This window comes from Onychostoma macrolepis, chromosome 16, assembly GCF_012432095.1.
Source record: "Onychostoma macrolepis isolate SWU-2019 chromosome 16, ASM1243209v1, whole genome shotgun sequence".
NCBI classification, from domain to species: domain Eukaryota; kingdom Metazoa; phylum Chordata; class Actinopteri; order Cypriniformes; family Cyprinidae; genus Onychostoma; species Onychostoma macrolepis.
This window is the reverse complement of record NC_081170.1, coordinates 4,542,326-4,556,540: the sequence shown is the minus strand read 5'-3', so window position 1 is coordinate 4,556,540 and position 14,215 is coordinate 4,542,326. Positions and strand designations below refer to the sequence as shown.

General features: G+C 35.7%; 1 protein-coding gene across 1 annotated transcript in view; it reads left to right on the top strand.

The window, feature by feature from the left end:
- Positions 1 to 11,439, top strand: part of ext1a (exostosin glycosyltransferase 1a) — a 54,195-nt gene extending 42,756 nt beyond the window's left edge. The window contains exons 4-11 of the mRNA XM_058747026.1: positions 2,267 to 2,386; positions 3,240 to 3,372; positions 3,478 to 3,596; positions 5,060 to 5,155; positions 5,364 to 5,453; positions 6,570 to 6,730; positions 6,898 to 7,069; positions 8,048 to 11,439. Of these exons, the coding sequence (XP_058603009.1) occupies positions 2,267 to 2,386; positions 3,240 to 3,372; positions 3,478 to 3,596; positions 5,060 to 5,155; positions 5,364 to 5,453; positions 6,570 to 6,730; positions 6,898 to 7,069; positions 8,048 to 8,233 (1,077 nt within the window). The 3' untranslated portion in view covers positions 8,234 to 11,439. The remainder of the gene's footprint in view (positions 1 to 2,266; positions 2,387 to 3,239; positions 3,373 to 3,477; positions 3,597 to 5,059; positions 5,156 to 5,363; positions 5,454 to 6,569; positions 6,731 to 6,897; positions 7,070 to 8,047) is intronic.
- The last annotated feature ends 2,776 nt before the right edge of the window (positions 11,440 to 14,215 follow it).

The following is a 14,215-nucleotide window of genomic DNA, read 5'->3' as shown; positions in this document are numbered from 1 at the left end:
CTAAGAATTCATCTGGACAACTTTAAAGGCGATTTTCTCAATATTTAGATTTTTTTGCTCCCTCAGATTCCAGATTTTCAAATAGTTGTATCTCGGCCAAATATTGTCCGATCCTAACAAACCATACATCAATGAAAAGCTTATTTATTCAGCTTTCAGATGGTGTATAAATCTCCATTTTGAAAAATTGACACTTAAGACTGGTTTTGTGGCCCAGGGTCACATATATAAATACATATGAATACATTTAGACTACTTACGGTAACTTAATGATTGCTATCAGGATGTGAAGAGACTTTCAATCACCTGTTGCACCTTTAATAAATTGATGTTAAATTGTATAAGTTTAATAATTTAATGATTCTATGATTTTATCTAACCATTAAAATGGAGTCCAGAAAAATTTAAATGGACAAATGCATGTTGGAAAAATTTTATTGAATTTGGGGAAAAATATAACCGATCTCATAGGGCCCTAGTTGTATAATCATGCACTTTTGAATTTTAAAATGCAAGGTTTTGGAATGGAGACATGTTTATATGTTGAAATTAGTTTTAACCTCATGCAATCTCAAGCCTTTTCTATTAATTAATCATGCCTGAATTAAATCGTTCTAATGTCACATGCTAATTTGCCGGGCACAAGCTTGCAACTATCAGTGACGTTCTGCAGACCCCTGGAGATTCCACGCTGAAAGCAAGTGCATGTTGCTTTGTAATTGAAATGGGACCTCTTGCCCTCGCCGATTAGCGGCCTGCGGCAGAAAGGCAGTCTGTGGTGAGAGGAGTGACAGCTTCTGTCAGGCCGCAGTAGCACATTTCTGCATTTAATATGCTCTCGTGCCCCTGTGGCACTGACTGGCTCAACAAAAGGTGAGACTAATCGGCCAGTGAGATATTTGTAATGGAAATCCACCTCAAGGGCCGTTTGTGTTTACAGTGATGAGAGATTTTAATAATCGCTCACACCTGCTGTGACTCACTTCTCCTCTCAGTAAATACTGCAACAGAACCACAGACTGAGCAAGACCTAAGGCTGTGTTCCAGTGTTTCTTGCAGTAGTCTATCTATCTATCTATCTATCTATCTATCTATCTATCTATCTATCTATCTATCTATCTATCTATCTATCTATCTATCGTTCTATCTATCGTTCTATCTATCGTTCTATCGTTCTATCTATCGTTCTATCTATCGTTCTTTCTATCGATCTATCTATCTATCTATCTATCTATCTATCTATCTATCGTCCTATCGTTCTATTCTAGCATTCTATCATTCTATATATCGTTCTATCTATTGTTCTATTGTTCATTCTATCTATCCTTCTAACATTCTATCAGTCTGTCTGTCAGTCTCTATCTGTCTATCTATCATTCCATCTGTCATTCTGTCGTCCTATGTATCGTTCTATCTATTGTTCTATCTATCTATCGTTCTATCGTTCTATCTATCTATCGTTCTATCGTTCTATCGTTCTATCTATCGTTCTTTCTATCATTCTATCTATCGTTCTATCTATCATTCTATCTATCTATCTATCTATCTATCTATCGTCCTATCGTTCTATTCTAGCATTCTATCATTCTATATATCGTTCTATCTATTGTTCTATTGTTCATTCTATCTATCCTTCTAACATTCTATCAGTCTGTCTGTCAGTCTCTATCTGTCTATCTATCATTCCATCTGTCATTCTGTCGTCCTATGTATCGTTCTATCGTTCATTCTATCTATCGTTCTAACATTCTATCTATCCTTCTGACATTCTATCTGTCTGTCTGTCTATCGTTCTGTCATTCTATTGAATGTTCTATTCTTTTATCTATCTATCTGTCTGTCTATCTGTCTGTCTATCTATCGTTCTATAGTATCATTTTATCTATCATTTTGTCATTCTATCTATCTGTCTGACTGCCTATCAATCACTCATAGCACCTTTACTGTAGCTCAGCAATCACTTATAACACCTTAGCAACTACCTCAGTAACCACATAGCAACTAGATAGATGTCAACACTCTATAAACTACCTAGCAATCACCCAAGCAAAAGTCTGAAATGAGTGTGAATAACAAAGCTTTTCACTTTGAGGTGAACTGTTCCGTTAAACTTACTCGTGAAAATTCATCTACTGTCTGAAAAATCCCAGTTTGTCAGAGTGATCCGTCTGAAGGGAGAAATTTGAGTTATTTTAACTGGTGTCTCCGATTGGAAAGGCCTGTCAAGTAGAAAATACATTATCACACTGCTCCCGTCTCCTCACAGATTCCATCGACGGTTCGCTCCATCCATCAAGATCGTATTCTGTCTCTCCGCCAGCAGACGCAGTTCTTGTGGGAAGCGTATTTCTCTTCTGTGGAGAAAATTGTGCTCACTACACTGGAGGTAAGCAACTTCCTGATCAATTAAAACAAGACGTGCAGCCATCAAGACCTAAAAACTAGTCGGATAAATCCCACAAAAACTTGCCCAGGTCATACATACTTCACCCTAAAAATGAACAGGGAAAAACTGGGAAATGATAATTTGCAGAAAAAAAAGCTCATTTTAGAACCATTAAGACTTTTGCCCTGTGATTGTCATGATTATTAAGCACATTTTCACAGCACAGTTCTCATTACTGCAATGCATCCACAATCGGGTGTAGTTATGAGTTTGTAATGATCATTATTTTAACTGATCGAATGATAAAAATGTAATGAGAATCATCCAGGCACAATGATAATTATTTAGTCAAATTAGCATAAATAGTCATTACTTATAAATATTTTAAATAATTACCATAATGTGAATTAGATCTTGCAAAAAATCTAAATGGTTCTAAAAATAAGCTTCAAATGAAAAATGCGCAAACGCATGCGGTCAGTCATGTCGGGAGCTATTCCTGAATGAAGACAGAGCTACATCAGGCCGGTCTCAGGCTCTGGTTTCACACACTTCTCCCTGGAGGAAACATTGCAGCTCTGAGACGTGCTGGATTGCTGTTGGTGTGTAAGAGGACACCCGGGTCAGGTCTTGAAGGGTGGATCTGTGATACTGAGCATTAATACGTGTCCGAATAAACATGGCTGCAGTCCAGCTGGCCTCATGTTTAAGGTTTAAAGTTAAACGCTCGTGAGATTTGTGCCTTGTTAATGTTGAAGTGAGTCTGATAACCTCTAATGAGCACCAGTGATATGAAATCATTCAGAGATTCATCTCATAACTTTCCAAACTCTTTCTGGACTGGTTTTCCCAGATCATTCAGGACCGTGTGTTGCAGCACAACGCCCGCAGCACTCTGATGTGGAACCGGTTGCCCGGAGGACTTTTCACTTTGCCCCAATACTCGTCCTACCTGGGCGATTTTCCCTTCTTCTACGCTGTACTCGGTAAGCAGGCCATTGCTGTTTACTACTAACGTGCTATGGGTATGGAGTCAGTAGTTTATATATATGAATTGTCTGGATGGAATATATTGATCATCTTCTTCTCAGGTGTTAAACCACAGCAGAAGTTCACAGCCGTCATTCACGCTGTCACGCCTCTCGTATCTCAGTCTCAACCGATTTTCAAGTTGCTAGTGGCTGTGGCCAAATCACAGTACTGTGACCAGGTCAGTGTTCATTTTGCATTTTTTATGCACTATTATAGTATTTTGAATAATTTTTTATATTTTCAGTTGTAATTGTACAGTTTAGCCATTTTATGTGCTTTTGTTATTTTGATTAGTTTTTGGGGATTTTATAGTTCTATTTAACTTTCATTTATTTTTAGTACTTAATCTTTTTATTTCAGTTAGTTGCAAAGGCAGGTTTTTTTTTCATCTAATATTTATACTTTTATTTTTAATCAGTGTATCATTTTAGTATCATTGAGATACTAGTATAGTTTTATAGCCTGGATTCACAGAAATACTCTCTGGTCAAGTTCAGACACTTCATCTTCATGAATTCAAACTTGATTATTTACACAAGTGCAAAAAATTCAACTGAATATTAATAAAGAGATAAAGTTCATAAGGACATCACATACCTCATCAGATCCATTGTTTATACTTACAGATGTTTGTCCTGTTGTTTTCCCTCTAAAATGATGTAATTTCCTGGAAGATGATATCATTGAGGAACTGGCAAATGCTAAAGGCATTTTAGAAAAGACTTACAGTATAGAATAAAATTAATTATTGTAAGTTTATGATTTAATCTGGTTTATTAAGACATCAGCTAACATTCAAAAGTATGTTTGTTTTTTTGTTTTGTTTTTTAAAGAAATACTGAAAGAAATTAAATTGATCAAAAGTGACAGTAAAGATTTTAGTTCTTCTCAACATTGATAATAATCAGAAATGTTTCTTGAACAGCAAATCAGCATATTAGAATGATTTCTGAAGGATCATGTGACACTGAAGACTGGAGTAATGAAGCTGAAAGTTCAGCTTTGCATCACAGCAATACATTTCATTTTATAAATATACTAAACCAGAAAACAGTTGCTTTAAATTGTTATATTTCACAGTATTACCATTTTTAATGCATTTCTTTACTTCTTTCAAAAGCATTAAAGAAACTTACCAACCCCAGACTTTTGAGCAATAGTCTATATGTGATCCTGGACCACAAAACCAGTCATAAGTATATTTATGAGTATATTTGTAGTAATAGCCAACAATACATTGTATGGGTCAAAATTATCGTTATAAATTATTATTTTTCTTTTACGCCAAAAATCATTAGGATATTAAGTAAAGATCATGTTCCATGAAGATATTTTGTAAAGTTCCTAACGTAAATATATATAAACTTAACTTAATTTTTGATTAGTAATATGCATTGCTAAGAACTTCATTTGAACAACTTTAAAGGTGGTTTTCTCATTTTAAATTTTTTTTTTTTTTGCATTTTCAAATAGTTGTATCTCGGGTCAAATATTGTCCTATCCTAACAAACCATACATCAGTGATGTATAAATCACAATTTATGACTGGTTTTGTGGTCCAGGGTGTACTGAATAGTAGAAATGATCCAGGTGCAGGCTGAATTCACAGCATCTGATGTTCTCACTATGTGCTTGTGTTAGATCGTTGTTCTGTGGAACTGTGACAAGCCTCTTCCTGCGAAGCACCGCTGGCCCGCCACCTCTGTTCCAGTCATCGTAATCGAGGGCGAGAGCAAGGTGAATCTCCACTCATTCAACCGTGCTGTCTTTATATTCCCATCATATCAAATGAAGTGTCTGGTGTTACTCGCCTGCAATGACAAATGATGGATGGTGTATAGATTTGCTGTTGCCGTGGTTTTGTGCTCTGCCTTGAATGTTTATCTTAACTAAAGACAAAGATATTGAGCATTTTCTAGAGGTTTCGTGTATTGATTACGTTTAGGTGATGAGCAGCCGATTCCTGCCCTATGAGAACATCAAAACTGATGCAGTCTTGAGTCTGGATGAAGACACTGTGCTCTCAACTACAGAGGTGAGCCAACAAATCAGAACGCTTCTAGGTTATTGTGAATTTTGCATCAGTATTATATTAAATAAGTGCTCATTTTATTGTGCTTTTTTGGTACTTGTGCTCGTTAAAGTTACACTTTGTTAATGTTTGTCCAGTTAAACTTTAACTGCTAGTGGACAAAAATTTACATTGTGTAACTTTAATGAGAAAAAATACCAAAAAAAAGTACAATGAAATGAAGCATAAACACACAAGTTACTTGGTAATGATCACCTTGATGATTGCCTCATCAGTGTGAATGTCTCTAATAACATCAAATCTCCCAAGATAATGAGAGGAGGATATCTGAAAAATATGTCTTATGAACAAGTAAGATTATTATGCTTGTTTCCACAATAGAATTATTTTAAACAAAAAAGGTAATTGCAACTTTTCGTCTCACAATTTTGAGTTTATCTTTTACAATTCTGACTTTTTTCCTCGGAATTCTGAGTTTACACCTCGCAATTCTGTTTATTTGTTTCTGCCACAAAATAAAAAACAAAACGGTTAATTACAATAACTTTTTTCTTGCAATTCTGAGTTTTTATCTCACAATTCAGATGTTTCTTTTTAGAATTGTGAAACAAAAAGTCGTAATTACCCTTTTTTTTATCCCTTGTCATATGTTGTCATACTTAAATGCTGTTTTTTTTTTTTTGATTTGTTGAAATCAATAGAATTTTAAAATAATGTCACAAAAGTTTGCCAACGCTTATACTTAACAAAGCTATTTATTGGCAAATACACTAAAATTGTAACTGGTTTCAAGATTTGCATTATTCCAGTTTTCATTATTACTATGCAAACTACGTTGATTCATGTTTTAACAAAATGCGTCACATTTTAATTTCAAACAAAAAATAGAGCTTTAAATTGTATTTTCAGCAATAATTTGGTTACCAGTCATGCTGCTCTCTAGATATCGATATCTTGAACCACTAACTTGAGTTATGCTCTTTTTATGCAGGAATGTGAATTCAGAGTTTGTGTTTGAGCTTTTGGAAACCATTTAAATTGTTCAACGCAATGACAAATCTTAGAGTTTATGTGTGCATGGTTGAGTAAGTACTTATTATAGAATACTTGTTTCCGCAGGTGGATTTTGCCTTTACGGTTTGGCAAAGTTTCCCAGAGAGGATCGTGGGATACCCCGCACGGAGCCATTTCTGGGACTCTAACAAGGAGCGCTGGGGCTACACCTCCAAGTGGACCAATGACTACTCCATGGTGCTGACTGGAGCTGCTTTCTACCACAGGTAAGTTTCCTTCACGACGCTTTCCAGAACCTTCACCTTCTCTGTTTATCTGTGGAATGAGCTGCCAACCTCCTATACTGCTGAAACTAAAATGCTCTGAAGTACCAAATTGTTCCCTAGGCCCTAAGATTTATAAAGGTGTTAACAGGCTATATTTTTTACTCCAGGTATTATAACTACTTGTATACACAATACCTGCCTGGCAGCTTAAAGAGTATGGTTGACCAGCTCTCAAACTGTGAAGACATCCTCATGAACTTCCTGGTGTCTGCTGTTTCTAAGATGCCTCCTATCAAGGTCACTCAAAAGAAGCAGTACAAGGAGACGATGATGGGACAGGTACAAAATGCATTAAATCACCATTCTCAGTTTCAGGTGTTCACCTCATATGTTTAGCTGTGTGTGCGCTAGTATTTCCTGCAGAGTTAAATCGGGAATTCTGGGGAAGGGTTTGAGACAAGTGCGTCACTGTTTTCACCTCCCAAAAATAGCTTATAATGACTTGAGGAAATACTTCAGTTTCCTCCAACAGCTTCTGCTATTCTCATATTGAGATTGTGTTATTTTGAATGAGTTCGGTGTTCTCTCAGCAATTTTTGCAAATCTAAGATGGTTTATTTTTGGTGTATGAGTGAATGTCATGATGATACCTGTCAAGAACCAGTGTTATTTTAGTATCATTTAGATACTATTATAGTTTTTATGAATATTTTGAATTAGTTTTTATTTTTATGTTTTCCCATTTTAATTTTAGTTTAGTAGTTTTTAGTTTTAGTAATTGCTTAAAAGCGCAAACAAATTAAGTTGTTAAATTAAGTGTTTTATATATAATATTATATCACGTAATGTTTATTTTATTTCAAGTAACAATATGTTTTAAGTTAACTGTAGTAATGCTGCTGTCAAGAGCATGCCTGGATTATATCTCACATCAACATCAAAAGATTTAAATAAAGGTAAATTAAGGTAGTAAATAAAGCTTGTTTTGGGAAAAAAAATTTAATTGAGATGTTTTTTTGATAGTCCAATTTACATTAGCTAAAATTATATTTGCAAGCAAATTACAAGCCAATTTTTGTTTGTGACAAATTAATTGCAAAAAAGAATGAAAATACATATAAATATATAAAATAGCTTTTATATAACAGTATTGAGTGTTTTAATCAATCTGTTTAATAACAGGTTTGTGCAGCTAAAATAATTTGAAGCAAATGACACCAGATGTCTTGCGCATTCAAGTTACAAATGACCGCATCCGCTCTTACATTAAAAATAAAGTGGATACAGCAGCTAACTAGCTCTCTCTTTCATCGGCAGACATCCCGGGCATCACGCTGGGCAGATCCTGACCACTTTGCCCAGCGGCAGACATGCATGAACAAATTTGCCAGCTGGTTTGGCACCATGCCCCTGGTCCATTCGCAGATGAGACTGGATCCCGTTCTGTTCAAGGACCAGGTATCGATACTGCGCAAAAAGTACAGAGACATCGAGAGACTCTGACGAAGCTGAGAAACCCTTTCCCTCTGAACGGGGATGGGAAACGGCATCCGAAAACCCCCCCAGAACCCTGAAAACCAGATCAACAGGGATAAAACGGGCACGGAAACCCTCAGGGAGGGAGCGCATCGAGATTGGGGGAAGTGTTGTGCTGCAAGAAGATCCATCTGTTAGAGATCGTCACTAACTATAAATATATGAAAGCAAGAGGTTCGATGCAAGACCACTTTGACGTTATTTGGCTGAGTTTAGCACAACACAAAGACACGCCAATATTGGCAGCTTTCTGTCTTCCACACCCCCCTCTTGTAATACTTTGCCAATGACAACGGTGACCATGGCAAATTAGCCAATGCCGGGCAGCCACACACACATCCACATGCAGTCAGAATATAGACTACCGCTTAACTTCAGGATCAGATCTCTCCATGTTAGATGTGTGATACGCCTGGCTGGAAGGGTTGCCCGCAGTCCAGCCGTGCATATTTATTCAGTCTGCCTTCGGCAAGCGTTACGCCCCTCTTGAAGATGCAGGACGACGTCCCGCGGAGAAGTCAAGCGTGCGAAACACCGCACACAATGTCACAGTGCCTGAGCTTTCAGATGGACCGTATCTGGGAGTCCAAAGGGGTTTTGTGTGAATGCAAAAACACCTTGTTCATGCTGCTTATATTTGGATTCAAATGTAGGTGTTCCACAAATTGGCCCAAAGTTTAGATTGATTTTTTTTTTTTTTCTATACAAATCTTTTGGTGTTTTTTGTCAAAGTGACATAATTTTAGTATTTTTTAATGATTTAGACACAATGTTGCAAACATCTAATTTTCTTTCTGGTTTTGTTGCGAGTCTTACGAGTGTAATGCCATATCAGACGCCACGTTCACACTGCAGCGAATTCAGATCTCACTCCACTTCTGACTTACCTTGGTCTTAATTTGTTTTTTGTTTTTTTTGGAAGTGACACATATTTACATCCAAAATGTTCATATAATGACAACCACTTTTACAATTCAGATGAATGATAACTAGTTGTTAATGCAGCGATGCCACTTGTTTAGTGACAAACATGGAGGGGCTTCAAACACCAAATCTGTTGACGGTGGTTTTAAAATAAAAAAAAAAAATGTAAAAATGTTCATACCCATTCTAATCTCCGCTCACTAATGTTTCTTTCTTTAAAACACCAAACATTTTAAATTCTGTTGCAATCCATTTCTCTTTTATTGTCAGTTTTGACAAGTCAGCCAGAGTTTATGTGGCTACTACGTAGGTTTTCCATAAATTGGCCCAAATTTTTTGATTTTTCTTTCTTTCTATACAAGCCTTTTAGTGTATTTTGTTAAATTGACATAATTTTAGTATTTTTTTTTTTAATGATTTAGACACATTTTTTAATGATTTAGATGTCGCAAACATCTCATTGTCTGTCTGGTTTTGTTGCGAGTCTTACAAGTGTAATACCATATCAGAGGCCACGTTCACACTTAAGCTAATTCAGATGTCACTCCACTTCTGACTGCTTCATCTTTGTCTGAACTTGGAGTGACAAATACATTTTACATCTCAATAAAGTTCACATAGTGACAACCACTTTTACAAATCAATCTAATAATAACAAATAGTTCATGCAGACATCACTTGTCTAATGACAAACATGGAGGGACTTAAAACAGGTGGTTTACTAACATTTTTGAATGCTAGCACATCTTTGTTCACTAATATTTCTTTCTTTAAATGGATGTTCCAATCCATTTGTTTAAATCTCTTTATATTTTTTCTAAAGGTTCAATAAATGGTTAAATTTCAGAAAACTAGATTCAATAATCCCTATGTTGTTTCAGTATGTACGTGGCTAGTATGTATTTCAAGAATCACTCGCTCAGCGGCTCGAGTCAAAGCACAGGATGTGTAGTTGTAAAGAGATATTTAACACTAGTTTCGCATTTACTCTCGCAAATCAATGAAACGTCTGAAAATGCTTGATTACGGGAGGACGTCATTCACTCAAAGCTTCACGTCGAGTTTTGAGAACGTTTTCCATTGATTTTCTGTTAAGAAAGAACTATTAACTCATTATCACTCCTGTTTTTCTCGGATTGGGATGGATAGAGCTGGCTGTCTCAGTGGAGACCGATTCAAAAGTACTTTTGTCCAAAATCCATACACTTGGTCTTTAGTCAGGGCAGATGCTATATTTAATGTTCTTGAAGGACAGGCGTACAGTTTCAGTGGGTCGCACTGTTTTGTTGTCAAGAAAAATACTTATTTTTGACGTGATATAGCACCTTAAACAATCTACCATATTCAACCAACTGTAAATTAAATATGGCATCTATATTGACTTAAGATTTAAAGTCCCTACAATTACAAAAAAAATTAAAAATACTATATGCAGTGCTTTTGTAAGAGCATTTTCCCTATTAAAGACAGTAGGATTGAATATTATACATTGATGGTTTGGAACATGTGACGATATAAATGTGTGAACTGGTAGTGATTTTGCTTGACCATTAATATAATACCTATATTTGCATGGCGATCATCTGATAGGACTGCTTTATTTTATTGACACAAGAAAGAAACATGGAGTAATGTGACAATACAGAACAAAATGTCCGAAATCATTTAAGATGAGGAAAAACCTATTTAGGAGTGTTGACTTGTTTGACATTAATGTAGAATTGAACTGATGTGCATGAATTGGGCCGAAAGTGTGGCAAACATCTTTCCAAATAAGATATCGCTATTATGAGGTTCTAGTCACATATATCAGGATTCAATCAGGCTTTTCTCTCTTTTTTTTTTTTTTTTGTCTCAAATGAATGTGCCTTTTCTCAAGACACTTCTGCATTATTTTGTTAGCCTTCAGCACCACAATCTCCTCTATAGCGTTGATCATACATATCGTCTCTCTGTTCTTGTTCACTTGGTTTAGTTTTCTTTGTCAAACACTGGAGTTATTCTGATGGTTCAGTACTGACATTCCTGCCTGTTTTGTAGGAAACATCTCGGTCGCTCTTTCACTCTGCCTCATGTTTGTACTTGTATTTAGCACCCATGAGGATTCATGTATTTATTCATGTATTATTTCATCCTTGGACCCTGTAAAGACTTTTATTTTACATCATTACAAACAATAAAAGGAAAGTTGGAGTTTTTTAAGATCTAAAAGTGATTTTATAAAAAAGAAATAAATGATATTTGATACATTTGTATGTGTTGTTTTTTGATTACATCAAGTGATACCAAATCGTGCCATATAGGGATGTAACGATTCACTTAACTCATGATGCAATACAATTCATGATACTGATTTCAGAATATGATTTTCTCACAATGTTTTTTAACAAAACGAGATTTAAGCCAAATTATGGATAAAAAGGTGTCCTTTTATTGTTTCTCATACAAAATGCTGCACGTTTCTTTATGAAATTGAAATGTCAAATAACAAAATTAAATTGAAATTTTAAACAAATCTCTTCATATAAACAAACAAGCTTTGCCTGTGCTCTTACACAGCATGAGCAGTTTTTTATTTGAATTAGATTGTAAAATTAAGATATTTGAAGCAAAAACAGAATGGTCTGACTTCAGCTTTGTGAAACTGTACAACATAAAACAACTGAAACGAAACCAAAACAGCAGAGGGGCTAAATGAGAACGCTAATTCACTCTCTGACAGCAGGTGGCGCTTATGGAACAGCAGTGATATAGCATTACTTGATTACCGCTGTAAACGAAGCAGTGCTGCGCTTATAAACACTGCTTATGGAGCTCCGCCCCTTTTCAGCGCTGCGCTCGTTGTTTTGTCTTCCGTTTGTAGTTCCACAGTACAAATTTATGAACGAACCGCTCATTTTAAAACCTTCCCGGCCTACTGATGTTTGGTTTGACATCCGCTTTAAACATTACAGTGCTCATGATAACTTTCGTTAACTCTACAATAAGTAAATCCACTTCGCCAGCTAATTACTCTTCAATAGTGATGCTTAGGGCTACCGCAAAAACAGAAGTTCAAAGACAAAATTCTAAAGATGGTTGCGCTTTTATTTCTCTGACACATATTAAAAGAAAATACCATCTAAACGTTTTGGAAGACAAGCAGTTCCCCTCAGAGATGCGTTCATATAAACCCCCAGCTGTAACAGTCACATATTTCTCTTGAGTCACACATTTTCAGTCGGCTCGGGGTGCAATCTTTATATCCCTAGTATCTTATTTTTTGGTGTTCAGCAGCATTTACTGAGAAATATGGTGTAGAATCAATTTTCACCAAGAAATTCCTAGTAAATTTCCAAATAATTACAAAGAATCGGCAAGTAACACATTGAATTAAGCATGAATTGAAGAAAGACTTAAATAGTATTTTCTAGTAAAAATGCACTCCAGGAGTCTTCTAAAAATCATTTACAGTCTGTATTAATGGACATTTTGGGTAGGCCTATACGATTCCTTTAACATCATAAAAATGACACCGTTCAGCTTTAAATGGTTCTCAGACGGCTGTGGTTTGGCCGGAGTCAGAGTCTGTCACGGGCTGCTGTAATGAAAGCTCAATTCTCTTTCAGCTGTTCTGGAGGGAATTACAGAGAGCGAAGCGAAAGATTCTCATTCATAAATCATTGACAGCTTGGGCATGTGGGACACTCATTGTGCTGGAATCTTCTTCCATGACTGCGTCGCACTGAATCTCTGGACCGCTTCACACCTCAGACACATTATACTTACTGGATTTACCAACTGGTCTCTTTCAGGTCCTGATGTTGTTCGAGCTGAATTGGTGTTGCTCCATGATGCTGAAGTGGATTTGAATGGAATGAAAGAATGAGGCGTTCAGTAGAGGATTTTATATATTAAAATAAATGCATCATTAATAATGCTTATATACTCCCATGATTTTTAGAAAATATTGTTTCTCAACAGATTAGACATTTTTCTGAGCTTTAACTTCAATACTGTCAAAACAATTAGCATAAATGAATATGGGTGGAATTTGCAGTAAATTAGAGCAATAAAATGTTAAGTAATTAAATATAATGACATTTAATTAAATACTATTTTCTGTTTGTGGCATTTTAAATATAATTCAACACTTTGCAATACCATTTGTTAACATTAACTACTTAACATGAACCATCAATGATAACATTTGTTAATGAACCTGAACTAACAATGAACAGTTGTATTTTTATTAACCAGTATTAACAGATATTAATAAATAGTGTAACAAATGTATTGCTTATGGTTTTGTTGATGTTAATGCATTAACTAATGAGATTTTATTTTGAAGTTATTAATATGATCTAATATTCCTGGCCCATATCTTGCATTTATGGGTAATTCATACTGAAAATTATAAAATATAATTTAAAATTTATTCTGGCAATTGACAGTTTAAACAGAATAAAAAAAAAAAATCAATTATTTATTTCAATTTATATTTGGAATGTATTCTAGTCAATATAGACAACATACGCAGTTACGTAAATCTGTGTTATCTGGCTTAATGCAAACTCAGAAACTGAACTGGGATTTTCCAGTCATTCTCACACAGCAGCTGTATCCAGACTAAAGCAGAGCAAATATCTGGAGCATTCATGCAGTAAATCAGCAGCTGCGTTCACATAAATCTGCCTGTGATCAGTTCAGAGACATGTAAATAAGTGGCAGGAGCTTTCATTTCTGCAGATTTACTGTGTGGTTTTGACACAGAGACCCGACAATAACCTGAACCACGGCCACCGTCAGCCAGACATCAGAGCGCCAGACTGAGGATTTCATCAAAAACGGCCTGCAGTATGATAGGATATCAGCAGGCCATAACACGGCAGGAAATCCAATCAAATACCTCACAAAAAAGCAGATTAATATCTACGTATGGAATATATTACTGATATGTGATCACCGCTGTTGCGATGGTGAGGACAGATTTCCTTTATGAACATAAGCAGAAAAAATTGAATTCTGCTTCAGAGACAAATTCAA